We start from the raw sequence: 26,496 nt of genomic DNA, 5'->3' as shown, positions 1-26,496 counted from the left end.
GAACTGGCTAGCTTTCATATGCGAGGGTTTCTCTCTTCTTAAGTTAGTAAGAGTTTCGCGATCTTAGCATAATCAAGACTGAATCCTTTATAATAGTGGATCTTGTTGATGAAGTGAAATACTTCACAAGCACATTGCTATTGTAGTTGATCGGTAGTTGGACTTTAAGAGTCACATTGATACCTTGCTTTGTCGCATAAGGTTTCAGCAACGGTGGCTGTATTGTCTTGACGCGTATTTGTCTTTTCATGTTAGGAAGATAGTGGTTGTATCTTTGCTGTTGTCGCAGGTATATTATTGTCTGGAGGTAGTCTCCGGCGCCACTTCTTAAATGCAACGTATCCGTAGTCAGTAAATTCAATTGTTCGTTATGTATATGACTCGTGTCGCGGTGGTCATGTTTCTTGTTTTGTTAATGATTTCTTGGGATGGCCATTTAGCAGCTACTACTACTATTCTACTATTCTTCAATGTCATTACAGTTTGACTCGCCTCTTCTTGGCAATTTTGTGTTTTGTAGATCATCTCGAAATCTTCAACTGTTGTGTCTAAGGATTTCGTCCTCCATTGGTGAGAGGTCCTTTGTTGTCAGGGCGGTGAGAAATTTGTTTCCTTTGTTTCCTTTGGCCTTACGTAAGTTTGCCTATATTTATTATCTATTTTCCTTTAAAGTAATTGTGTATCTTCGCCTAAATATGTAGGCTATGTTTTTATAGTGGTTGCAAATGTTTGTTATGGGTTTGTCTTTCTTGTTTTTCTTTCTGTTGGGCTGGGGGCCATTGTATTATCTTCTTAATTCCATTTGTAGGGTGTTATGATGTAAGTTTCTATTTATAATCTTTTTTTGTGAGTAAGAAAATAGTTGTCTCTTTTTAGCTCGATTCTGCTGCAGTTTTTCACTGCCTTCTAGACTTCTGTTTAGTTGGTGATAGTGAGTCAAATTTATAAGATAAATTATTAGTTTTAATATGTTACTTGTTAAGTTGCTATAAAACATTGAATTTGTATTATATTAGGGTATTGTAGATAGATAATATAAGTTATGGGCCCTGTGTGCTTCTTTATATTTCTTTGTAAGGTAAATAAATGAAATGAAATGTTGCCTGCAACTGATCGTGCACTTTTGGGTTTGCCCAAGATCATACTTTCGCGGGATAGGTGCGGGTTGCAAAAATTTTTGTATAAGCCTTTATCAATTAAAAATTTCAAATTATCGCGGGTTGCAGAAGGTAGGCTTGTTGGCCTTCCTCCATAACATTTACAATACCTTCTTTCTCAGAGCGATTTCGAGCTACGTTCTACAAGTTTGTCTGTCCGTGTATTCGATTCCAAATGATAAAGTCTGGGTTGTTTATTTGTTGATTGGAATTGTTGATTGATTGTCCGTGTATTCGATTCCAAATGATAAAGTCTGGGTTGTTTATTTGTTGATTGGAATTGTTGGCCCTTCCTTTTCCAACAGTTCTTGGATTATTTTTATAATTGATTCGACGCGATTTAATTGATCTGTCAATATTGAGGAGGCAATGCTGGTTTTCTACCAATGATGTACTTAATTTTCAATTACTACATTCTGGCAGTTCTGTATACTTTTCTATCGCAAAGTAATAGTGAACAAAGACAGGAGTTCAGCAAGGTCTCTTGTCCGCGTGCTACCGGCTATCGCTTTGAGGACCTCGATCATACATTTGAATTTATTACAGATTTTGTGGCTTGCGCGGAGGACTTGATCATGGGGAATGTGTTCTTTAGTTTGTGGCCGGAATTAAAATGTTTCGACCTGACACTCATTTGTGTTTTCACTTCCGCAGACCATGTGTGGTGCAATTTAAATTGGAGGAATAGGAAAACTTGGGTGTAAGATGAGTACAACTCTACTACAGAATATCAAGACAATAGTGATGACAGAACTTACTAGTGACTGAACTTACCATAAGGAGTGGAATGTTTCGTTAAAATTAAAAAAATCGTAGGCCTGGCTGAAATTGAATGTCATTCTGGGTCTGACTCAACATAACTAAGATCAGACTTACGTGACAATAACGACAATGAAGAGACAACGCTGTCGATTAATCCACAACAAAATTTTTTCGGGACCGCTCAAATGGCCGCCTAGATCGTGCGATTTAAAGCCTTTAGACTATTTTTTGTTGGTCTATGTTAAAGGTAATGTCTATACAGACGGGCCTGCTTCAACTAACCATTGAAATACGACATCGAAGCACTCGTTAATACCATTAAAGGCGCAGTCGCGTTCAATGTTGGCTTGAAATAATCTTTAAGCATTAAATTATATGGACCGAACTCTCAATTCAAATAATGACTTCATGCATTTTTCTGAATATTATGCGTTTTTTCACACTTTAGTACAGGTCTTAAAAATCGACCTTTTAAATATAGAGTTATTATTTATATAAGAATCTGAAAAAAATCATGTTTTAAGATTTCATTAGATTTAATATTTTTATTAGATTTTTACGTAAAGATACATCTTTTTTGTCCAGGGGAGCTTCTTTCTTCATTTCAGGTCAATAGTTAAAGATTTACAATTTGTATGCGAAGAAGATTTTTTTCACCACCTGGTACTACGCATCCAACCAATAAATTACATAAAAATAATTAATTAAAACCATTTGACACTTAAATGAAGAAAGATGAAGATCAAATAATGTCAATAAAATATTAAATAAATATTCATAAACACAATTTCGTGATGTTTTCCTGGCATTGTGCTCTCTATAAAATGGATAATCGCTGTTTCTTTTTTCTTAAACTTCTTCTGATTGATTTCCGATTGGTACTAAATGATGCTTTATTTTTTAAAGCCATATTTTGTATAATATATACGCACAGTTTCCTCGGTATGCTCCTGACATTTTATTGCATCAATTTTTTAGATTGCATGCAAGTAAATCGGTAATCGTTTTAGGTTTATATTCACATGAAATTAGATTTATATCCACTCTAGTAATTTCAGATGCTCTTGTGGGGGTTGGTTGTTCTATTACGCCCATATTTACGGAACTCATCCTGAATATGTTTATTTTTTTATGTTTCTTGTTTGCTCCTTGTTTGAGTCACTGGTTCTTATCGAATCTGTAGATCCAAATTCCAAATCATAACTAATTTTAAGAGCATGTTCCATAAATCGTATTGTTGTGGGTAATGGCGATTATCCAAATTCTTACACATCAGTATTATCTAATAATTTTCCGGAGATTTTCTTGATGTGGTCCGACACGTAACGCAGAAAGTAGTAGACAGGTCCTGGCCACCATTTCCATCTGCCATAGTAAGCACTAATAGATAGTCAAAATCAATTGTCAAGGTTTCTTTCGATGGGTGCAAATGGTACAATTTGTGTTTTCACATCAATTATTGTTTCCGCTAATTATTTTCAGAGTTTCCTTTTCAAATTCAAAGTTTTTTTTTTTTCTACAAAGTTTCCTTGATGATGGTGTTTTGTTTTTCCAAATATTTTCTGTATGAATGGTGGAAGTCTCTGCAACTTCAAATTTCTTTAAGCGCACATAGAAATTGTTTGTATTGTTTTTGTCCCATACTGATTTCGATTATTTCCCTTAAATTATTGTACCAATCGTTGAGTTTAGTAATCAAGAACCTTCTGAAGGGGTACCTCTCTTGTGTAATTGCAATTGTGCTCTTTGGGGTCAAACACTCTTTTTTAGCAGCAATTATGTTGTGACACGATGGAGCTCGTTTCAATCGCACGCAATCTTATCTGCATTATTGGTACTATATTAGCTATAAATCCAAAAATATTGCAAACATTTGAAAACTGTTGTTCATCGCTTGGAGTAGGAATACTTTATACAATCCATTTTATTCTAGCAGCTTATTCGCTTTTGTTTTGATCGCAATACATGCAACAAGTTCGTCATTGATTTCTTTGAGTTTCCGCCTTTTCGTGCTATCGCTGCAGATGTCGACTGATTTTGATGGTCTGCCACAAATCGGCTGGTATTGATTCTCTGCTATAAAATTTGCCGTTGTGGTATATATGCTTATCCACTGCCCAACATCGACGGTCTTTTAAGTAGGTAAGGACCTATTACATCTCTTCTCGTGATTTAAAATATACATTTTTTACCAATTTCGTGTAATGCCATTTGGAATGTGCCGAGCCGCACAACTTCTTTGCTGATAGATGAATAATATAGTCTCATCCGCTCTCAGGGTATTCGTGTCTTTAGTCGAGATAATACAAACGCTTTGAAAGAGGTTATCCAAAGTAGGACGGACAAAGTAGTCGGTTAAACGCCGACTAGACTACAATATGTTGGACATATAGTAAGGGATGGGAACATAAAACCGACCCCAACAAAGTAAATGTCATCACCAAAATAAATCCACCAAATACCCCCATCGCATCCACCACAGATCGGTTAGGTGCAACGGATACAGGAGTATAGTCTACATCGTCGTCGGAGTATGAGACACCCCCGCAATCTCCACAACAGCTTATTCGATCCAGGAAACGAAGCTGAGTACCACCTGCAGGCTTCAAAGTTGTGATGGATTCAACGTATTGAGAAAGGATCGGACCAGAGGTGGATGTAGATGATTAGCGTTCCTATTTCAGTACTCTGTACAGTACATACCTATCTCGCCTGAGCTTGATTCTAGTGACCTATACATTGAATGAGTGGGGGTAGCGGTCAAGTGTGGAACCATCGAGGTAGAGGTGCTTAACGTGTACATTCCGCCGTTAAATAGCAGTGCCCTACGTTATATGCCCAATTTAAGTTCACTACTGATGGGCAATAACCGTCTGGTGTTAAGGGATTTCAATGTCCATCATGAACTTTGACATTCCGTCCTAGGTAATGACCAGGGAGGCATGGCGCTGGCTGAGCAAATCGATAGCTCCACGTTTTGCATATTAAATGAGCACCCGCCTACCAGAATAAGGGGAGACTGTCACAGTTCGCGGATATATGCATCATACCCCAGGTATGACGAATGACGTAATATGGCAATCAGTCATTTCGCTAGGCTCCGACCACTTCCCCATTATTATCGCCATCAACAGACCACCCGATTTCATAGACTCTGAACGCCGCACTTTCCTTTACTAAGCCAACTGGCAAGAATTCAGAGAATATACAAATCGCAGCTTCAGAGAACTCTCCAACCCTTCTGATGTTCAGGTAGCAGATAGGTGTTTCCGGGACATCACCAAAGCTGCAGCCGCTCGCTATATACGTGCTGGTCGAATATCTGAAATAAGACCAAATTTCCCAGCAGAGGCAGCGGGATTAGCAAATGAGCCAAATGAGCTTCGCCGTACTAACCCTAATAACCCCAGAGTCAGGGAACTTACTCTGGAGGTAAACAGGTTAGTCGGTGAGCATAAGCGGAAAAAGTGGATAGAATATCTGAAGCATTGCAACATAAGTGACGGATCGAGTAAATTGTAGGCAACGGTTAAGACGCTCTCGAACCCTGGAAAAGGGATGATCGGACATCTATCTCATTTAACGACGTAGAAGTGAAAAATCCGAAGAGGTGCGCCTGCTATTTAAACCGGCAACTCAAACAGCACCCCGAGTGTGACAGGACTAAGAGAAGAATCCTATGCCGTGAATGATCTCTTCGCCGAGGGGGTGCCACTATAATTTACGTTGGAAGATATTGCAATTGTCATCAGAAGCGCAACGTCATCCAAAGTGCATGGCCATGACGGTCAAGTAGACCGATATCACTTATGTCACCAGTAGCAAAGACGGTTGATGCTTTACTCGTCCCCAGCAGAAGAGAATTTTTCACAGTATCTGATCATCAACACGGATTCCGAAAATTGTATAGCACAACAACAGCTTTACACGACATTTCCACATATGTCAGCAGAGGGCTCAACCAGAAGAGGCCGTGTGACAGAACAGTTATAGTGGCACTTAATTTCTCAAAAGCTTTTGATAAAGTCAATCAAGCCACATGGTTCGTGAACATTGGACGAACCGCCCTCGGGCCAAGTTTGAAACTTTGGAACATAAAATACATGTGTGGACGCCAGTCGTACGCGGAATTCAGAAACAAGAAGTCGGGGTTACGTAGAGTGAAACAGGGAGTTCCACAAGGTAGGGTGATATCTCCGAACTGCTTAACCTCTACCTTTCTGACATTCCACGTCCTCCAGACGACATAGAGATAATAACGTACGCAGATGATTGCACGCTCATGGCGTCCGGACCCAACATAGATAACATATGCGATCGGTTAAATGCTTACATAGTTGATCTAACCGCCTTTTTCACTGCGAGGAATATGAAGATATCCGCCACACTTTTTACCACATGGACTGCGGAGAAGAGATGCAGGTCGATGGTGTTGTAATTCCGACCACCAACTACCCCAAGGTCTTAGGGGTCATGTTCGATCCGCGCATACCACAGCTATCTGCGATAAGATTGGAAGTAGGAACAAGTGCTCAAGTCTCTGGCCGCAGCACTTGGGGAGCTGATAAGAAAACCTTGTTGACCTCTTACAACGCTATAGGCCGGTCTATGAAGACTATGCGGCTCCGGTGTGGTTCGCCAACATTAGTGCTACGCAGTGGAAAAATATTCAGTCCTGCCAGAATGTCGTCCTTAGAACAGCAATAGGGTGCCTACTAATGACACCAGTCGACCACCTACATGAGGAGGCGAAGGTCTTACTGGCGCGATAGCATAATGAAATGCTGTCAATGCAATACCTGCTTGGGTGCTACCGACAGAGCCATCCAAATCACCATCTGGTGGATAGGCAACCTCCGCCCTGGCACGTGAGGAAAGACTTTCATGATCAGGAACAGAGGTATAAGAGAGAGCCTCTAGATCAACAGGCCTATCAAGCGGGACTAAATAGTATTCACTTTGACGCGGTCTCTGAAGTTATGGAAGGATATAGAATGAATACTGTACTAGGAGACCATCCCCTCCCATCGCAGCTGAAGAGCGAGAGCTGCCCCGACAAACCCGAGTAGTTTTGGCTTAATTAAGATCCGGATGGTGCAGCCGCCTCAATTCCTATTGGGCCCGGATCGACAGCGATGTGCAGAACAACTGCCCAGCTTGTGGCACAGGTCCACATGACACGCTGCACCTATTTCGTTGCCCAGCCAAACATACTCACCTAACTCCAGTCTCGTTGTGGAACCAACCCGTACAGGTTGTATCCTTTTTGAGACTGGACTTGGAGGCAGAACCCGATTGAGAGGAGCCAGATCGAACACAGCAGTAAGAGCAGCTACAACAAGAACTCGACGGGTGGTGGCATGAATGAGCGGCGCTCATGTCTAAGGAAGTTATTTTCCCCTTCATTACATTCTATGCGGAGTTGTTCTACTGAATTGAGCAGTATTGGACATACGGGAAGAACGTTCGCCCGCTCATGGAGATGGTCCACTGGTGTCATGAGGAGGCACCAGACAATAACAGTGGTAAAGAGACTATGTTTCGATTAACAAAATTAGTATCTACTCATTAACGTTTGGGACCACTGAAATGGCCGCCAAGATCGTGCGATTTAACGCCTTTAGACTATTTTTTGTGGGGCTATGTTAAAGGTCACGTTTATACAGACGAGCCTGCTTCGATTAACCATTAAATGACGACATCGAAGCATTTGTTTATACCATTTAGAGCGCAGTCGCGGTCAATATTTATTTGAAATAACCTTTAAACATTAAATTATATAGACCGAACTCTCAATTCAAATGACTTCATGCATTTATCTAAATTTTATGTTTTTCACACTTTCCTACAGGGTTACCATCACTTGATACCACTCAATCTGATCCATTAATCAATTGTAAATGTTAGAGATGAGGGTCAAATAATGTCAACAAAATATTAAATAAATATTCGTTAACGCAATTTCGTGATGTTTTCCTGGAATTGTGCTCTGTATAAAATCGATCATCACTTTTTCCATTTTTCTAAGCTTCTTCTGATAGATCTCCGATTGGTACTTTAGTTTTTATAACCATATTTCGTATAATATATATGGACAGTTTCAAATTCCAAATCATAACTTATTCTCTGTGTGAATGGTCGAAAGCTCCGCAGCTTCAAATTTCCTTATTAAGCCCACATAGAAATTGTTTGTATTGTTTTTGTCCAATAAGGATTTAAATTATTGTGGTAATCGTGTAGCTGTGTAATCAGGAACCTCCTAAAGTGGTACCTCTGTTGAACTCGGTGTCTAATAAAAGTAATAAAAGACAATTCGAAAGACAGGACAAAAGCTATGAGCTTATACTAGAATATGACTTCTGCAAAGATTCCGGAATTAAAATTTCCCGCAGCAATGACGCTCTGAGCGAACTTTGTTCAATTAAGATTGATGATATGAAAATATATGATTTAAAATATAATCAACATATAAAGATAGAATATGGTCTCGAAAAAACACCTTTGGGGAGCACAAACTCGATACTGGGGATTCTGAGCCTAGAGAAATGAGGTATTTTCTAGAGTCAAATGTAGTTATTTATACCTGATTTCTCTACTTTATACTTTATACCCGATTTCTCTACTTTGACAGCTTCTATTACCTACACTCTTAGAAAATCAGTTAAGTTGCACTTCCCAACCGAAACAAACATATTCTTCGAACGGGTTAAACGCCGAATAGATTAAATCCCAGTTCTAATAAACCCGAATGTTTACAAACCGTTTTTTTTGTGCAAAGTGACGAGTGAGGCCTTAAGAGTTGTGCTGTATTCAGGTGGAGGCAAATTAAACTTAGCACACAAAAATACTACTACTACAGAAAAGGAATGCTTCTAAGTTGCTCATTTAATAGTTTCGCCGGTATATAGAACTGATGTAGTTCACGTACATTACACACTATTCAATTCCGATAATGGAAAACAATTTTTTATCGAGATGTTTAGGGAACTTCTTAAAATACATATACGGCTTACGACACGCGTACAACAATGTATGCCCGCAGTTGAACGCCACCTAAAAGTCAAAAAAAAAAAAAAAAATAAAAAAATAAATATATATAGATGATGGCGTCATTATAATTAATGATAAAATGGTTATCATAAATGGACAACCAGTGAAAGGCACGACCCTCATTGTGTTCGATGAAGAAGTAACGATTAATAACTCCATATACCGGAATTAAAAAAAAACTACGTTAAAAAATCTCCAGTACCAGCCGTGTCAACGCTCCTTAACATAACGGGTCATCAAGAAATTCCGAGTTTGCCATGCATAATTTTTTGAATTTTTAAATGGCATAATTTATTTTTTCGATAAATGCTCTCATTTTCTAGAGATGCCACTCATTTCATCTTAGTTTTGAGAGTGATTTGAATGGAACAAAAAACAAAAATCTTTGTTCGCTCAGCAAATTTTGTGTGGGGAATTAGTAGATATTTCTTAATTAATGGTCACGTACCATGTGGATTCAGCATAATAATTTTCAATTGCAAAAGGCATTCTGAAACAATTCTACACAAAATTCTATATCAAAATAGAACAGCCAACTTTTTCAATTCCGCGATTTTTCTCGAGGCTTTTTTCGAATTTTTCGTTCATGACAACGTTTCACTGTAATTACAAATAACCAAAAGAAAAATTGAGTCAAATCGGGCCAGCCGCTCTCAACTGATGCGTTACTATACTTTTACAAAATTCTATATCAAAATAGAACAGCCAACTTTTTCAATTCCGCGATTTTTCTCGAGGCTTTTTTCGAATTTTTCGTTCATGACAACGTTTCACTGTAATTACAAATAACCAAAAGAAAAATTGAGTCAAATCGGGCCAGCCGCTCTCAACTGATGCGTTACTATACTTTTACAAATTCTTTACATATACATTTAAAGAAGTAGAAGTAACTGTGGAACAGATATCTTCATGATTTTGGCAAATATTAAGATTTTAGGTAAATCAAAAAAATGGGAGCAAAATTGGGCGTTGTCACTTTTTTTTGCATCAAGGTAGGAGGAACATTTAAAAAAAATTATCGAAATAGTAATATATATATATATATATATATATATATATATATATATATATATATATATATATATATATATATATATATATATATATATATATATATATATATATATATATATATATATATATATATATATATATATATGAGCGAACAAAGATTTTTGTTTTTTGTTCCATTCAGATCACTCTCAAAACTAAGATGAAATGAGTGGCATCTCTAGAAAATGAGAGCATTTATCGAAAAAATAAATTATGCCATTTAAAAATTCAAAAAATTATGCATGGCAAACTCGGAATTTCTTGATGACCCGTTATGTTAAGGAGCGTTGACACGGCTGGTACTGGAGATTTTTTAACGTAGTTTTTTTAATTCCGGTATATGGAGTTATTAATCGTTACTTCTTCATCGAACACAATGAGGGTCGTGCCTTTCACTGGTTGTCCATTTATGATAACCATTTTATCATTAATTATAATGACGCCATCATCTATAACTGTTAACGGTTCGAAGTGGCTTGGACGAGTGGTGCACTTTGCGTTCTCTTCAGAATGAAGTTGTTGCGCACAAGTTGTATTGTGTTGTTTTCTACAGAAGGTTGCAGTAAGAGTAGACATGCAAGTTTCGATTGGGATTATTCTGTCACCGCAATCAGCTATACTGTTTTTTTTTTTTTTTTCAGAGAAATTAAGGATGGTGCCATTGTGTTCTACTGGATGTATTATTATTCTTTTACAAACTAATTTAATCCTAGAATACTTTATTATGAAATGTGCAAGATTATTGTTTAACATGACCGTAATATTAGACACTTCAATAATAACATTAGGTTCTCAAATTCTTATTTTATAAATTCCTCAATTAATAATTCTATTTCTTGATAGCAGTTTCTCATACAACTATTTCGTGTTTATCTGTTTTGTTTTTTCGTTATTTATAAAACTATTTATTATTTCTGATAATTCGTATATTTTTACTTGGGTTTTAGTGTTAATGCTTCTCTGCCTATATTCTATGTTCTGATTCAATGAGCTCTTTCTGCGTAAATTTAATTTTTTCAAAGTCGTCAAAATCTGGAGTTCCAGCTACAACTTTTAACGCGGTGGCCAGAAAATTTAGACTTCGAGCATGCATATAATGAATCTTTAGTGTTTCCATAATTGTCTTCATATGTCGTATATCTGAGTCCAATAGCTGTCTCGTGTGTGACCTGGGAAATGGATTCTCATTTCCTCAGTCTCTTTTACGATCACTGAGTACATGCTTAAATTTGTTGATTGTTTTAGATATCCGAATTCCTCCCAAATAACGGCATTTCCATATATAATTGGTGTAATTAGTCGTTTTTGCTGACATTGACACGGCAGGAAGAAGCATTGTCCAAACCCTGACGAAAAAGAAAAACAAAAGTAAGCTTTAGGTTAATTACCTCAAATTGTCTTTATGGACCATCCTCCCTTTTATTAAGACTGTGGTCCCCAAGTCTGCTTCGGTTTCCTCAACCTGGTGAAAGATTATTTACTCTTTAATGTTTTGGCCCAGTATATTCGCGAAGCTTGAGGCAAATTTATGCCTTTCCCGATTTGTTTCAACCTCTTGGGCTACCGCCAAGACTGATGGTAAATGGAATTCCAACAGTGTCTTACTACCCTGACGAAGAGTGGATAACTCTTGTTCAATTAAGTAAATCGGGCCTTTTTCCTTCGTATTCGTTGAAATGATTTCCTGTCGCAAGTCTTAAGACGTTGCGCCTTTTGCAGTAAAGGCGCCGTTGGGCGTTGTGTTCTTTATTAATGTCAAAACCAAACGAAACTCTAGAAAATTATTTTAACTTAATTCTAAATATCCAATTTGCGGAGTATACAGCAAAATATTTTAGGGCATTTGTATATGGTTAAGCCCGGGAACCCCTCTTTTGGGTTTTTTTTACCAACCGAAAAATTTCCTAAACCCAAGATTGTCTGCGGCGCAGTGTACTTACTGACGACAGCGCTCAGTCTCCGTATAACGTTACCTATGATTTAAGGTTACTTTCAAGGGTTCAGAAGAATTTCCGAGTGTATGAATCTTTTTCTTACTTTATTTTCAATTCACTCCACTTTTTTGTATAGTCCGCATATTACAGTGCCTATGTTCTCAATGCTATGTTCTCATTGCATATACACATTAACCCGTTCATACGGCACTTCATACGAAAATACATGAAATTCTCACTATTATGAATAGAATAGAACTTTTTGTGTAGATGTTGAAATTTTAAATATATTTTTCTATTTTTAAATTCTGTCTTTCCACTTGTCAAACATTTTTTCTGCCGATACAAACATTTTGAAAATATTGCCTCTTTTGTTTCCAGTTTTCTGTGGAAATTTCAACTCGTGGACAAGATGTGTACCTCGGATGAGAGAGAAAACAAAATTTACTTCCTTTGAATGTACATATATACATTCAACACTGTAGTTTTCGTTCATAATTTTCAGTCTTCCCAAAATTTTTTGAAATTTCATTAAATTTTTCTATTTTGAATTTTTAAATGGCATAATTTATTTTTTCGATAAATGCTCTCATTTTCTAGAGATGCCACTCATTTCATCTTAGTTTTGAGAGTGATTTAAATGGAACAAAAAACAAAAATCTTTGTTCGCTCAGCAAATTTTGTGTGGGGAATTAAGTAGATATTTCTTAATTAATGGTCACGTACCATGTGGATTCAGCATAATAATTTTCAATTGCAAAAGGCATTCTGAAACAATTCTACACAAAATTCTATATCAAAATAGAACAGCCAACTTTTTCAATTCCGCGATTTTTCTTGAGGCTTTTTTCGAATTTTTCGTTCATGACAACGTTTCACTGTAATTACAAATAACCAAAAGAAAAATTGAGTCAAATCGGGCCAGCCGCTCTCAACTGATGCGTTACTATACTTTTACAAATTCTTTACATATACATTTAAAGAAGTAGAAGTAACTGTGGAACAGATATCTTCATGATTTTGGCAAATATTAAGATTTTAGGTAAATCAAAAAATGGGAGCAAAATTGGGCGTTGTCATAGTAGTAAGTAGTAAAGTGTTTATCGCAATAACAACGATAAAGACAACATTTCTTGCCCACATATTATTAAAACAATAAGTGTCACTAGGCTTCGAAATAGTCTGGACCGCGAGTAGAAGAATATTGAAAAAAAAAAAACACCAGGACACGATTTAGTCTGGACTGCGAAGTATTAGACGAAATAACGGCAACATAAACAACAGCAGCATCCACAATAATAAGTGTGTATGATTGTTAAGATTAATTATACGACAAATATTATAAGTTAGTGGCAAAAATAAGTTTTTTCGTTCTGTTTGGCTAAATTATAACATTAATTAAGTGCACGAAGCTACAAAATCGATCACTAACGTAATTATAATCTGATTCTGCTCGGGTTTTTTGTTAATGAATAATCGAGATTTAGACCAGGAAGTTGAACTCTTAACAATTTTATTTAGTCAATTTCCGCAGGAAGCTCGTTGACTTTGACATCTCGGCAGATTTGAGGGTCCAAAGAGACCAGGTTGAAAGACAAATTTCTCATATTAAAGATATATTCGATAAATATCAATACCTGAAATTGTGTCTTACAAAGAAATTGAAATAAATCCACAATGTCGGTGCTATGAGTTCGTAGATGTCGTGAAATCCCTACCTGAATTCGAAGGCAAACATGAATCGTATGTTTCATGGCGCCAGGCTGTTCACACAGCCTACAAGGTATTTGAGCCATACAACGGCGGTTCTAAACACTACCAGGCCGTGGCAATTATTCGAATTTAAATAAAAGGTTCAGCCGATATGGTGTTATCTTCTTTTAATACCGTTTTAAACTTTAAAGCCATAATTGCCCGCCTGGATTTCAAGTACTCGGAAAAAGGCCCGATTTACTTAATTGAACAAGAGTTATCCACTCTTCGTCAGGGTAGTAAGACACTGTTGGAATTCCATTTACCATCAGCCTTGGCGGTAGCCCAAGAGGTTGAAACAAATCGGGAAAGGCATAAATTTGCCTCAAGCTTCGCGAATATACTGGGCCAAAACATTAAAGAGTAAATAATCTTTCCCATGATGAGTCCGAACGCTCTCAAAACTATCACCAGGTTGAGGAAACCGAAGCAGACTTGGGGACCACAGTCTTAATAAAAGGGAGGATGGTCCATAAAGACAATTTGAGGTAATTAACATAAAGCTTACTTTTGTTTTTCTTTTTCGTCAGGGTTTGGACAATGCTTCTTCCTGCCGTGTCAATGTCGGCAAAAACGACTAATTACACCAATTATATATGGAAATGCCGTTATTTGGGAGGAATTCGGATATCTAAAACAATCAACAAATTTAAGCATGTACTCAGTGATCGTAAAAGAGACTGAGGAAATGAGAATCCATTTCCCAGGTCACACACGAGACAGCTATTGGACTCGGATATACGACATATGAAGACAATTATGGAAACACTAAAGATTCATTATATGCATGCTCGAAGTCTAAATTTTCTGGCCACCGCGTTAAAAGTTGTAGCTGGAACTCCAGATTTTGACGACTTTGAAAAAATTAAATTTACGCAGAAAGAGCTCATTGAATCAGAACATAGAATATAGGCAGAGAAGCATTAACACTAAAACCCAAGTAAAAATATACGAATTATCAGAAATAATAAATAGTTTTATAAATAACGAAAAAACAAAACAGATAAACACGAAATATTTGTATGAGAAACTGCTATCAAGAAATAGAATTATTAATTGAGGAATTTATAAAATAAGAATTTGAGAACCTAATGTTATTATTGAAGTGTCTAATATTACGGTCATGTTAAACAATAATCTTGCACATTTCATAATAAAGTATTCTAGGATTAAATTAGTTTGTAAAAGAATAATAATACATCCAGTAGAACACAATGGCACCATCCTTAATTTCTCTGAAAAAAAAAAAAAACAATATAGCTGATTGCGGTGACAGAATAATCCCAATCGAAACTTGCATGTCTACTCTTACTGCAACCTTCTGTAGAAAACAACACAATACAACTTGTGCGCAACAACTTCATTCTGAAGAGAACGCAAAGTGCACCACTCGTCCAAGCCACTTCGAACCGTTAACAGTTGTAGATGATGGCGTCATCATAATTAATGATAAAATGGTTATCATAAATGGACAACCAGTGAAAGGCACGACCCTCATTGTGTTCGATGAAGAAGTAACGATTAATAACTCCATATACCGGAATTAAAAAAACTACGTTAAAAAATCTCCAGTACCAGCCGTGTCAACGCTCCTTAACATAACGGGTCATCAAGAAATTCCGAGTTTGCCATGCATACAAAAACTGAATACGAATAATTTACGGTATATTGGGGAATTGGAGAATAATCTCTTGAAAAGACCTATTATATCTGGATTAACCACTGTAATCTTATTTATCAGTTGCTACGCTCTTTTCAAATATTACCAAAAACGTCAGTGAGGACTGCAACGGGAGTTTCAAGAAGTCGAAGGACGTCCTTCATCTAAGCGAGGGAGGAGTAACCACAGTCTCCCATCAATAATTTGTCGTCGAATAAAACACGCGTTGACGGCAATGTTAATGCAAAGCCATCACTTACTGCACACATCATATGATAAAATATTTGCAACTCGATACTCCAATATCCGACTCCAGCAAGTAGCCAACAACAATCAGCAAACAAACACAAAAGCGCAAAGCCAACAGCTTGGATATTTAGAATTAAGTTAAAATTATTTTCTAGAGTTTAGTTTAATTTCGACATTTATAAAGAACACAACGCCCAATGGCTTCTGAAAATGAAATTCACTCAACTTCAACTCAACTTTTATTGAAAAAGGCGCAACGTCTTCAGACTTGCGTCAGACAATCATTTTAACTTATATATAAAGAGTGATTTGTTAAGAGCTTGATAACTTTTTTTTTAAAAAAAAAAACGCATAAAATTTGCAAAATCTGATCGGTTCTTTATTTGAAACGTTAGATTGGTCCATGACATTTACTTTTTGAAGATAATTTCATTTAAATGTTGACCGCGGCTGCGTCTTCCAAAGTTGTCTTCCAAAGCTGGAATAGTTGCTGGCTTATTTCTGTAGACTTTAGACTTGACGTAGCCCCACAAAAAATAGTCTAAAGGCGTCAAATCGCATGATCTTGGTGGCCAACTTACCGGTCCATTTCTTGAGATGAATTGTTCTCCGAAGTTTTCCCTCAAAATGGCCATAGAATCGCGAGCTGTGTGGCATGTAGCGCCATCTTGTTGAAACCATATGTCAACCAAGTTCAGTTCTTCCATTTTTGGCAACAAAAAGTTTGTTAGCATCGAACGATAGCGATCGCCATTCACCGTAACGTTGCGTCCAACAGCATCTTTGAAAAAATACGGTCCAATGATTCCACCAGCGTACAAACCACACCAAACCATGCATTTTTCGGGATGTATGGGCAGTTCTTGAACGGCTTCTGGTTGCTCTTCACTCCAAATGTGGCAATTTTGCTTATTTACGTAGCCATTCAACCAGAAATGAGCCTCATTGCTGAACAAAATTTGTCGATAAAAAAGCGGATTTTCTGCCAACTTTTCTAGGGCCCATTCACTGAAAATTCGACGTTGTGGCAGATCGTTCGGCTTCAGTTCTTGCACGAGCTGTATTTTATACGGTTTTACACCAAGATCTTTGCGTAAAATCTTCCATGTGGTCGAATAACACAAACCCAATTGCTGCGAACGGCGACGAATCGACATTTCACGGTCTTCAGCAACACTCTCAGAAACAGACGCAATATTCTCTTCTGTACGCACTGTACGCATTCGTGTGGTTGGTTTAATGTCCAATAAAGTAAACTGAGTGCGAAACTTGGTCACAATCGCATTAATTGTTTGCTCACTTGGTCGATTATGTAGACCATAAATCGGACGTAAAGCGCGAAACACATTTCGAACCGAACACTGATTTTGGTAATAAAATTCAATGATTTGCAACGTTGCTCGTTAGTAAGTCTATTCATGATGAAATGTCAAAGCATACTGAGCATCTTTCTCTTTGACACCATGTCTGAAATCCCACGTGATCTGTCAAATACTAATGCATGAAAATCCTAACCTCAAAAAAATCACCCTTTACATGTATATATATACATAAACTAAACTCTGGAAAATAATTTTACCTTAATTCTAAATATCCAAGCTGCTGACTATGCGCTTTTGTGTTTGTTGGCTGCTTGTTGTTGGCTTCTTGCTCAGCAAATTTAACTTTCCCACAAGTTCATGACACCTGGGTAGACAAATATAGTGCAGCAAAGCGGTGGCAGTGCTGCGGCAGTGGAGCTTAGATTAAGGAATGAAAAATACAATATAATTAGTGGACAACAACTTATCGTAGCAATAACACACAAAAATAACTAATTATAAATAAAAATTTTTAATTATCAAATAAAATGTAACAAATAAAAATCTATAATTGGCGCCCAACGTGGGGCATAAGTCGAAGTGACCAATAACGAAAGAAGACAACACTACTTGACACCAAAAAACGATTATCCTTGGGCAGCGTTGAAAATATACCGGAGGTCTGAACGACAACATAAGGAACACTACTTGACACCAAGGAACGATTATCCTTCGGCAGCGCTGAGAATATATCGAAGGTCTGAACGACAACATAAGGAACACTACTTGACACCAAGGAACGATTGTCCCTGGGCAGCGTTGAGAATACACCGGAAGTCCGAGTGACAACATAAGGAATACTATCTGTCACCAAGGGACGATTTTCCTTGGGCAGCGTTGAAAAAACACTGAAAATCAGAAATCAATGGAAATAGCTCTACTTAGACTACCTGGAAATTCATTATAAGTAAACAAATTCAATACAAAAAAAAATGTTAAGGTGAGTGAAGTGCTAGTGAAAAAAATAAATAAAAATAAAACAACGGAAATTAGTGATTGAAAGTAGATGAGTGAGTTAGAAACCTTGATTGAAAAGCTAAATTTAGAAAATATAGAACAAAAAATGAATGCGGAACAAGTGAGTGAGTTGATAAAGCGGAGGTGAGCGAAGCATTATCTGCTCAAAGAGTAAAATTTGACAGAAAAATTACCGCGATTCAGGACCAATTTAACTTGGGAAAACCGACAGTCCAACAATTCGCGAAGGTTACGATCAACCCACTTGTGCCGTGTGAAATTACTCTAGATGCGATAAACTCTCTTCCGGAATTTTCCGGACAACAAGGCACCTATGTGACATCTTGGTGTGAGGCTGCGCACAATGCTTTTGAATTATTTAAGAGGTATGATGGCAGTGAATGCCACTATCAAGCAGTGACCATACTAAGAAATAAAGGGCGGGGTGCAGCCGACGCGGTACTCTCATCATTCAACACAGTGCTAAATTTTCGTGCAATCATTGCACGACTGGACTTTATCTATGCGGACAAACGTTCCATCTATCTTATAGAACAGGAACTGTCCACACTTAGACAGGGTTTAATGTCATGTTTAGAGTTCTATGACGAAGTAGAAAAGAAACTAACGTTATTAGCAAACAAGAGAGTTAAGTCATACGAAAGCAGTGTAGCAGACACTATAAACGAAAAGTATAGGGCTGATGCACTTAGGGTATACATATCTGGTTTAAGGAAACCTCTGTGCGATATCCTTTTTGCTTCAAGACCATACGACTTTCCATCTGCTCTGGCTTTGGCACAAGAAGTAGACGCAAATAACGAGCGCTTCGCTTTTGCGAAAAATTTCGCAAATAAATCTTATGAAAATTCTAACAATAAAAAGGCAAACTCTGCCCAACCTTTCTCTAATCAGGGACACAATGTAGGACACAAGAATCCACATTATTCGGTAAATTGACAGAAACAGTTTGGCCACTCGCAGCAGTTCACGGGTTATCAGAAACCATATGCCAGTGGTAACAACTCTGACCGAAGACGAGTGGAGCCTATGGAGGTGGACCCCTCCCAACCAACCAAAAATACAATGTGTAAATCATCTTAATGACATACGAAGAAGAAGCGGAACAGGTCGAGGATGACAACGAAAATGATGAGCTTAATTTATTGGGGTCAAAGCCCTTCCCGCCTTGGATTTCAAAGTCAATTGGGGGGAGAGAAGCTAAGCTCCTTGTCGACACAGGAGCGTCAAAGAGCTATATCAAACTACTACCTGAACTAAAAGCAATTAAATTAGTTCAGCATTCTTTTTCAGTAAAATCAATCCACGGGGTTACCCATATCAATCCGAAATGTGCAGTTAAAATTTTTGGTATAGTTGCTGATTTTTTCATTTTACATGAACTGACGTTATTTGACGGCGTCATTGGCCTTGACACATTGAATAAGGTACACGCCTCTATTGATTTAAAATCAATCATGATAACGGAAACTATTTTATTCATAACCTGACAGGACTTAAATCATCTGCAACTTCAGGCCAAGTCGGTACCAAACCATTTGGAAAGGCATTTTTCAAGGTAATTAAAAACGTTGATGGAGTGTTTGCAGATCCCAATGAAGCACTTCCATACAATACAAATGTCGCACAGAAAAGTATGACCCAGTGTACTCGAGATTGTACCCGTATCCTTTAGGTTTTTTGGATTTTGTAAAGAAAGAAATCCAGGACTTATTGGCGAATGGTATTATTCGAATGTCCAGGTCTCCATACAATAACCTAATATGGGTAGTAAAGAAAAAGGGTCTTGACGAAACTGGACAAAAGAAAAAAACGTTTGGTGATAGAATTCCGACAACTTAATGAGAAAACTATCAGCGATAAATATCCGATTCCAGAAATTACTGAAACCTTGTCCAATCTTGGTGGAAGTACATTTTTTACCACAATTGACTTGAAATCTGGCTTTCACCAGATACAACTATCAGAACCAGATAAGGAAAAAACTGCGTTTCCATAAAAAACGGAAAATACGAGTTTTGTAGATTGCCCTTCGGTCTGTAGAATGCTCCAAGCATTTTTCAGAGGGCGATAGTTGATGTGTTAAGAGAAGACATCGGGACGAGGTGTTTCGTCTACGTGGACGATGTAATCATATTCTCGAAAAACGAGCAACAACACTTACAAGATGTGGAATTGGTACTGTGAAGTCTATTCGAAGCCAATATGAGGGTTTCGGCTGAAAAATCAAAATTCTTCCAAACTGAGGTTGAATGTTTAGGATTTCTAGTTACTCAAGGGGGAATTAGAACAAGTCCAGAAAAAGTTTTCTTAGGATTGGCGGGATATTACCGCTGTTTTATAAAGGACTTTGTCAAGATTGCAAAGCCACTCTCGAACATACAGAGAGGAGAATATGGTCGAGTTTCTGCATCGCAGTGGAAAAAAATCAAAATTGATTTGACCAGTGAACAGAAAGAGGCATTCAACACAATAAAAGAAATCCTAACATCTGAAGATGTAACGTAAACATATCCAGATTTTCGGAAAACATTTGATTAAACGACGGATGCATCGTCACATGCTATAGGAGCTGTCCTTTGGCAAGGAGGCAGACCTATCACTATGATCTCCCGCACTTTATCCGAAAGCGAAGAACATTACTCTGCTAATGAGCGGGAGTTGTTGGCCATCGTCTGGGCACTAAAAACGCTAAGAAATTTTCTCTACGGAGTATCAGATTTAAATGTATTCACAGATCATCAACCACTAACATTTACCGTTTCGGACAGAAATTAGAACTCAAAAATCAAAAGATGGAAAGCATTTATTGACGAATGCAACGCAAGGCTGATCTACAAACCGGGAAAGGAAAGTGTGTGTGTACAAGAATCTGTAAAAACGGATGTAGTAAACGCACTGCGGTGCGACTTGCCCACAGTGGCACGATTCCAGCATAAATTGGTTGAACTCTTTCCCAATGTTAAGTTCAGACACACGGAGAAATTAGTTATCGATATATCCGACCCGAATGAACAAAAGGAAGTTATAACAACTGGACATAATCGAGCACACCGAGCAGCTCAGGAAAATGTGAAAATGTGTTTTTTCCAAAAATGGAAAAAAAGCGAAGCAGTTGGTGGCAAACTGCCGTGTATGTTGCCAGGCAAAGTATGATCGCCATCCAAAAAGGCAAATTATTGCCCAGACACCCATACCAACATTTTGCGGGGAAGTCCTTCACATTGACATATTTTCCACTGGGTCAAAGTACTTTCTGACTTGCATCGACAAATTTTCAAAATTTGCGATAGTACAGTCACTAAATTCCTGGACTATAGTGGATGTTAAGCCACGGTTACTACAGTTGCTAAATATGTTCCATGGTACAAAAACCATTTATTGGCTTAACTCGCACACCATTAATACTATGTTAAAAAATCACTTTGCCCTACCCCTACACAGCACATCAAATGGGCAGGTGGAGCGCTTCCACAACACACTAATGGAAATAGCGCGATGCCTTAAAATTGACAAGAATCTGGACGATATAATACATACGGTGGCTGGAATGAGACCCATAAGCATCTTCCATTCAACAAAGGATGATGAACAAGTAGTGTCACGTTTAAAATCCTCCCAGGATAACGAGTTAGCAACTCACAATAGGAACGGACATGACAGGGAGTTTTCCGTAGGGGAAAAAGTTCTCGGCAAGAATAATAGGAGATTAGGGAACAAACTAACTCCCCTTTATAGTGAAGAAGAAGTCCAACAAGTTCTAGGGACAACAGTTCTGATAAGAGAGAGGAGCGTCCATAAGGACAATCTTCGGTAAAGTCCCTTTCACTATAATGAAAAGAAAGAAGAAATATTATATTGGTAGTGAGTTAAAGGAAATATTGTTTACATTTTTAATGATTGCCTTAAGATTGGTCATAGCCATATTAGTGTCGGCATCAAATGGACGTTTAATGGACAACTGTAATGAGAGATACATTCCGGTAACCGGCGGGGATCTCGTAATTTGGGAAAACTTTGGACACATAAAACAAGTTACTAACCTAACTTTATACAAATTACTAAGAGACGAAACAGCTAATGCTACAAACTACTTTCCGCTAACTCATATGAGAAAATTGCTGGATGCGGACGTAAACCAAATAAGTAGACTGATACAGACGGTAAATATTCACCACAGACAAGCGAGAAGCCTGAATGCATTGGGAACAGTCCTGAAATACATCACTGGGACACCTGATCATGATGACTTCTACAAACTGACAAACACAGTTGACCAATTAATCAACTCACAGGAGAGACAGTTTACTATCAACACCGATGTGCAGAAGGAAATTAATAGCCTCACCACTACAGTAAACAAAATTTTAAAGGCAGAAAAACAAAGGGAAGTTGATACAGGAAATCTTTATTATGTCCTCTTAGCCAGAAACAGGGCGATAATAACAGAATTAAATAACTTAATAACCTCTATCACATTCGCAAAAAATGAAGTTTTGAATCCTATCCTTTTAGATAGCAATGAAATCAATTTCAAAATAACAAACCAGCACTTCACAAACCTCTCCGTAGCTGATATTATGGCCGTAGCTAAAATTAAGATTCTACAATACAATAATGTAATATATTTCCTGATAAGATATCTTATCTCTAAGTTTAAATGTAAGAAAATTATTATATTACCAGTAGCAAAAGGTCACCTCATGCTTCACTTGCAAGAATCCACCCTCGCTGCATGTCACAATTACACCTCAGCAGTAAGAAACTGCAGCGGTACTATGCCAATATTTTGTCTGTCATCATCACTCAAATCATGCGCTCTGGAACTAATGACACGTAATACCGCTAACTGCAGCACAACATTCAACAACCTCCCACCAATTACAGCCATAGGCGATGGTTTGGTGGTTATCAATGACCAACAGGCGGTTGTAGAAGAAAACAACGAACCCCCTGTTACGGTCAATGGTACTTACCTAGTTATCTTTAATGATTTCGTTAGAATCAATAATACGATGTACTACAACGAAAATTCAAAGACACCCCTACAACCGGAAATTCCATGGGCTTCTATGATTAACCTAACGCAACATACCGATATAAAAAAAATTTCCAACATATCCATCACCCACAACATGTGGTCTATCAAAGTCATATCGCAAGTTTATCGACTATTGAAATTCTTATTACTTATAGGACTGATTGCTCACTCACTCCGACGCAGGGCCTCCACAAAGAGAAAAATTCTTATAACTAAATCTGAGCGTATGCTACTCAGGACATTTAACATTCCCACAAGTTCTTTACACCTGAGTAGCCAACTGTAGTGCAGCAACGTCAGCAAAGCGGTGGCAGAGCTGCGGCAGTGGAGCATGGTGTAGGAACTTAGATTAAGGTATGAAAAATACAATATAATTAGTGGACAACAACACATCGTAGTAATAACACACAAAAATTTATTTAATTATTAAATAAAAATAAATGTAACAAAAAACACAAATAAATATTCATAATTAAAATACAAATAAAAATCTATAATTATATATATATATATATATATATATATATATATATATATATATATATATATTGTTGTTGCAAAATTTTTAGGCTTTATCCCTTTATTGTTGTTTTTATAAAAACAACGTTTGTTTATTAGTGGAGAACGATGGTAATGTTTACCAGGGGGTAAGGCAGGGAATACCTAGGTTTCGGACAGAGCCACCAATCCTCATCAGTTCCCTTGTTTTTTGTCTGGGATATTCTCCCTAGAAGTTATTTTAAAAATAACTTCTATGACAAAAAACATTTTTTTTACCCAAGTGACGAGATTGTAAGCTCAATAGAAGAGGAACCAAAGAATTAAATAAAACTAAAATTCTTTTGGAAAGTCTTCTAAATCTTACAACCGCACTTATAAACATTTACATCTTTCTCCACTTGTTATGCTTTCGTTCAACCTGAACGAAATAGCATAACCATGTAAGTTGGTTTTGTCTGTTACAACAAAAACCCCTTCGTCGACCGTGCCTTGTCTATTAATAGAACAATGTGGCTTGTTTGTTCGGGAACCGTAGTATTTTGTTGTTGCAAAATTTTTAGGCTTTATCCCTTTATTGTTGTTTTTATAAAAACAACGTTTGTTTATTAGTGGAGAACGATGGTAATGTTTACCAGGGCGTAAGGCAGGGAATACCTAGGTTTCGGAAAGAGCCACCAATCCTCATCAGTTCCCTTGTTTTTCGTCTGGGATATTCTCCCCAGAAGTTATTTTAAAAATAACTTCTATGACAAAAAACATTTTTTTTTACCCAAGTGACGAGATCGTAAGCTCAATAGAAGAGGAACCAAAGAATTAAATAAAACTAAAATTCTTATATATATATATATATATATATATATATATATATATATATATATATATATATATATATATATATATATATATATATATATATAACAGTGTGGCTTGTTTGTTCGGGATACCGTAGTATTTTGTTGTTGCAAAATTTTTAGGCTTTATCCATTTACATCTTTCTCCACTTGTATATATATATGAATATATAAACTGAACATGAATGACTGCTTATAATTATATTTATATTGCCTTATGACGAATAAGTAGTGTTCTCATTTCTCCCACTTCCTTAAAGGTCAAGATACAAAGCTGTACCAGACAAAAATACAACAGAATGATAATGCTGTTGAAAGCTGTGACAATTCTTTCGATCTCAACGATGACTTCGGCCAAGGATCGGACCCAAATATTTTAACTACGGACGATGTCATACGGGCGAAGAAAGGATTACCTCCTCAAAGATATGATGCATTTGTTCTATATGCAGATACCGATTTAACATACGTTACGGAAATGTTAACAAAATTGGAGGACAATTCAGAGTACAACTTTAAGGTAATTCGTAAGGAAATCTTAGTAATAACCCAATAAAATAGCCGTTCTTTTTAGTTATGCATAAAAGATCGTGATTTGCTTGCCGGAGTTGCATTTAAACATGTTGCTCTAACAAAGTTAATCGAGGAACGTTGTAGATACTTAATCGTTCTACTGACAAATTCTTTTTTGAAGAGTGCCGAAAATAAGTTCTTTGTGGATTTTACACAAGCATTACAAATAGGTAAGTACGTAAAAATATATAGCCCAGCAGTGTTTTCACGGTAATTTGTTCATATGTAAACTTTTAGTTTGTAATTATAATTTCTAGCGACTAGTCGTAGTAATAGTTATTGTACCATTGTGTTCATTTGCTTAAATAAAAAAGGGTATTTTATGAAGAAGCTCAAAGAGAGGTTTTGAGAAAAAACCAAGCCTTAGCAATTGCAACAGTCAAATGTTATCCAACATAGTCCGTTTTGCTTTTTTCCCTTAGATTTTATGATCAAGTAATTAAATCAATAAGTAATTAATTGTTACAAGCAAGGGTTGTTTAAGGAATGAATGGTGTATGTACTAGTGTTGTAAATAAAAAGGTTTGTCTTTCTCCAGTAATTTATGTAAACAATATTTAATTCAAGTTCAACAATCTAAGGATTTTGTAAAAACTTCAGCTAATTGATCCTAGCTGTTGATTGGTTCTTACTGTTCCATTTCTCAGATGGTCTCGCATAAAGTAATATTATGTGTTTGACATTTTTGTTTCTGTTGTCTTCATAAATTTTGAGGCAAATTTTTTTCTCCTAGATCTTCCGTTAACCTCGTAGCCATTTTGATTCTGATGTTACTCTGTCTATGATCTGATGATATTTCAATTGTATGTTGTGTTTGCTGCACAATGAAAGGGTCGAACCATATATCTATAGCTATAAAAAATATTTGTATGTTTGATTATTTTTTTGTAATTTATGGACTCAAAAACGGCTAAACAGATTTTCCTGAAAATGTTCAAATATACAACAAATATACATACAACTATATATATATTCTCGTCCGATTTAATGTTTTTGATTCACCAAACACGATATGTATTCCCAATTCCAATGAATTTTGAAATGAGTGACGGAATTTGGTAAAACAATAAATTTGCCAAATCATATGGGTTCAGATTTGGATATGGCTGCCATATATATTTTCGTCCAATTTCATGTATTTGATGCCGCAAACAAGCTATATATCTTCAATTTCAATTAAAACTGGAATTAAGTCTAAAAATAAATATGTCAAATTATCTTGAAATCGGTTCAGATTTGAATAAAGTTCCCATATAAATTTGTCGAGTGATTTCGTGTATTTGATGCATAAAAAGGAGGCTATGTATGTCAAATATCGAAGAAGTTTGGAAGGTGACGGAATTTTGTCTAAAAATAAATATCAATTTACGTTGAAACCGGTTAAGATGCGAATATTACTTTGTTAAGGAACATCGACCCACCACACCTTTGTTATGGTACTAGGATAACACTTAAAAACGGCACAACAATTTAATTGGCTAAATCTCTCTAATAACAATAAAATTGCCGTTCAACTTTAAAATATTGAATTTTCCTGTACGCTTAGCATTTTTATGACAATTAATAAATCCAAA

The 26,496-nt window shown here is 36.8% G+C and overlaps 1 protein-coding gene across 8 annotated transcripts in view; it reads left to right on the top strand.

Annotated features, from left to right (window-relative positions):
- LOC101901307 (myeloid differentiation primary response protein MyD88) overlaps positions 1 to 26,496 on the top strand; it is a 136,293-nt gene that overhangs the window by 69,115 nt on the left and 40,682 nt on the right. For all 8 annotated transcript variants that reach the window (XM_059127116.1, XM_059127108.1, XM_059127120.1 and 5 more), the window contains 2 exons: positions 24,610 to 24,869; positions 24,924 to 25,092. In XM_059127116.1, coding sequence (XP_058983099.1) covers positions 24,610 to 24,869; positions 24,924 to 25,092 — 429 coding nt within the window. The remainder of the gene's footprint in view (positions 1 to 24,609; positions 24,870 to 24,923; positions 25,093 to 26,496) is intronic.

Source organism: Musca domestica, unplaced genomic scaffold (genome assembly GCF_030504385.1).
Source record: "Musca domestica strain aabys unplaced genomic scaffold, Musca_domestica.polishedcontigs.V.1.1 10, whole genome shotgun sequence".
NCBI classification, from domain to species: Eukaryota; Metazoa; Arthropoda; class Insecta; order Diptera; family Muscidae; genus Musca; species Musca domestica.
This window is presented reverse-complemented; position numbering and strand designations above follow the sequence as displayed.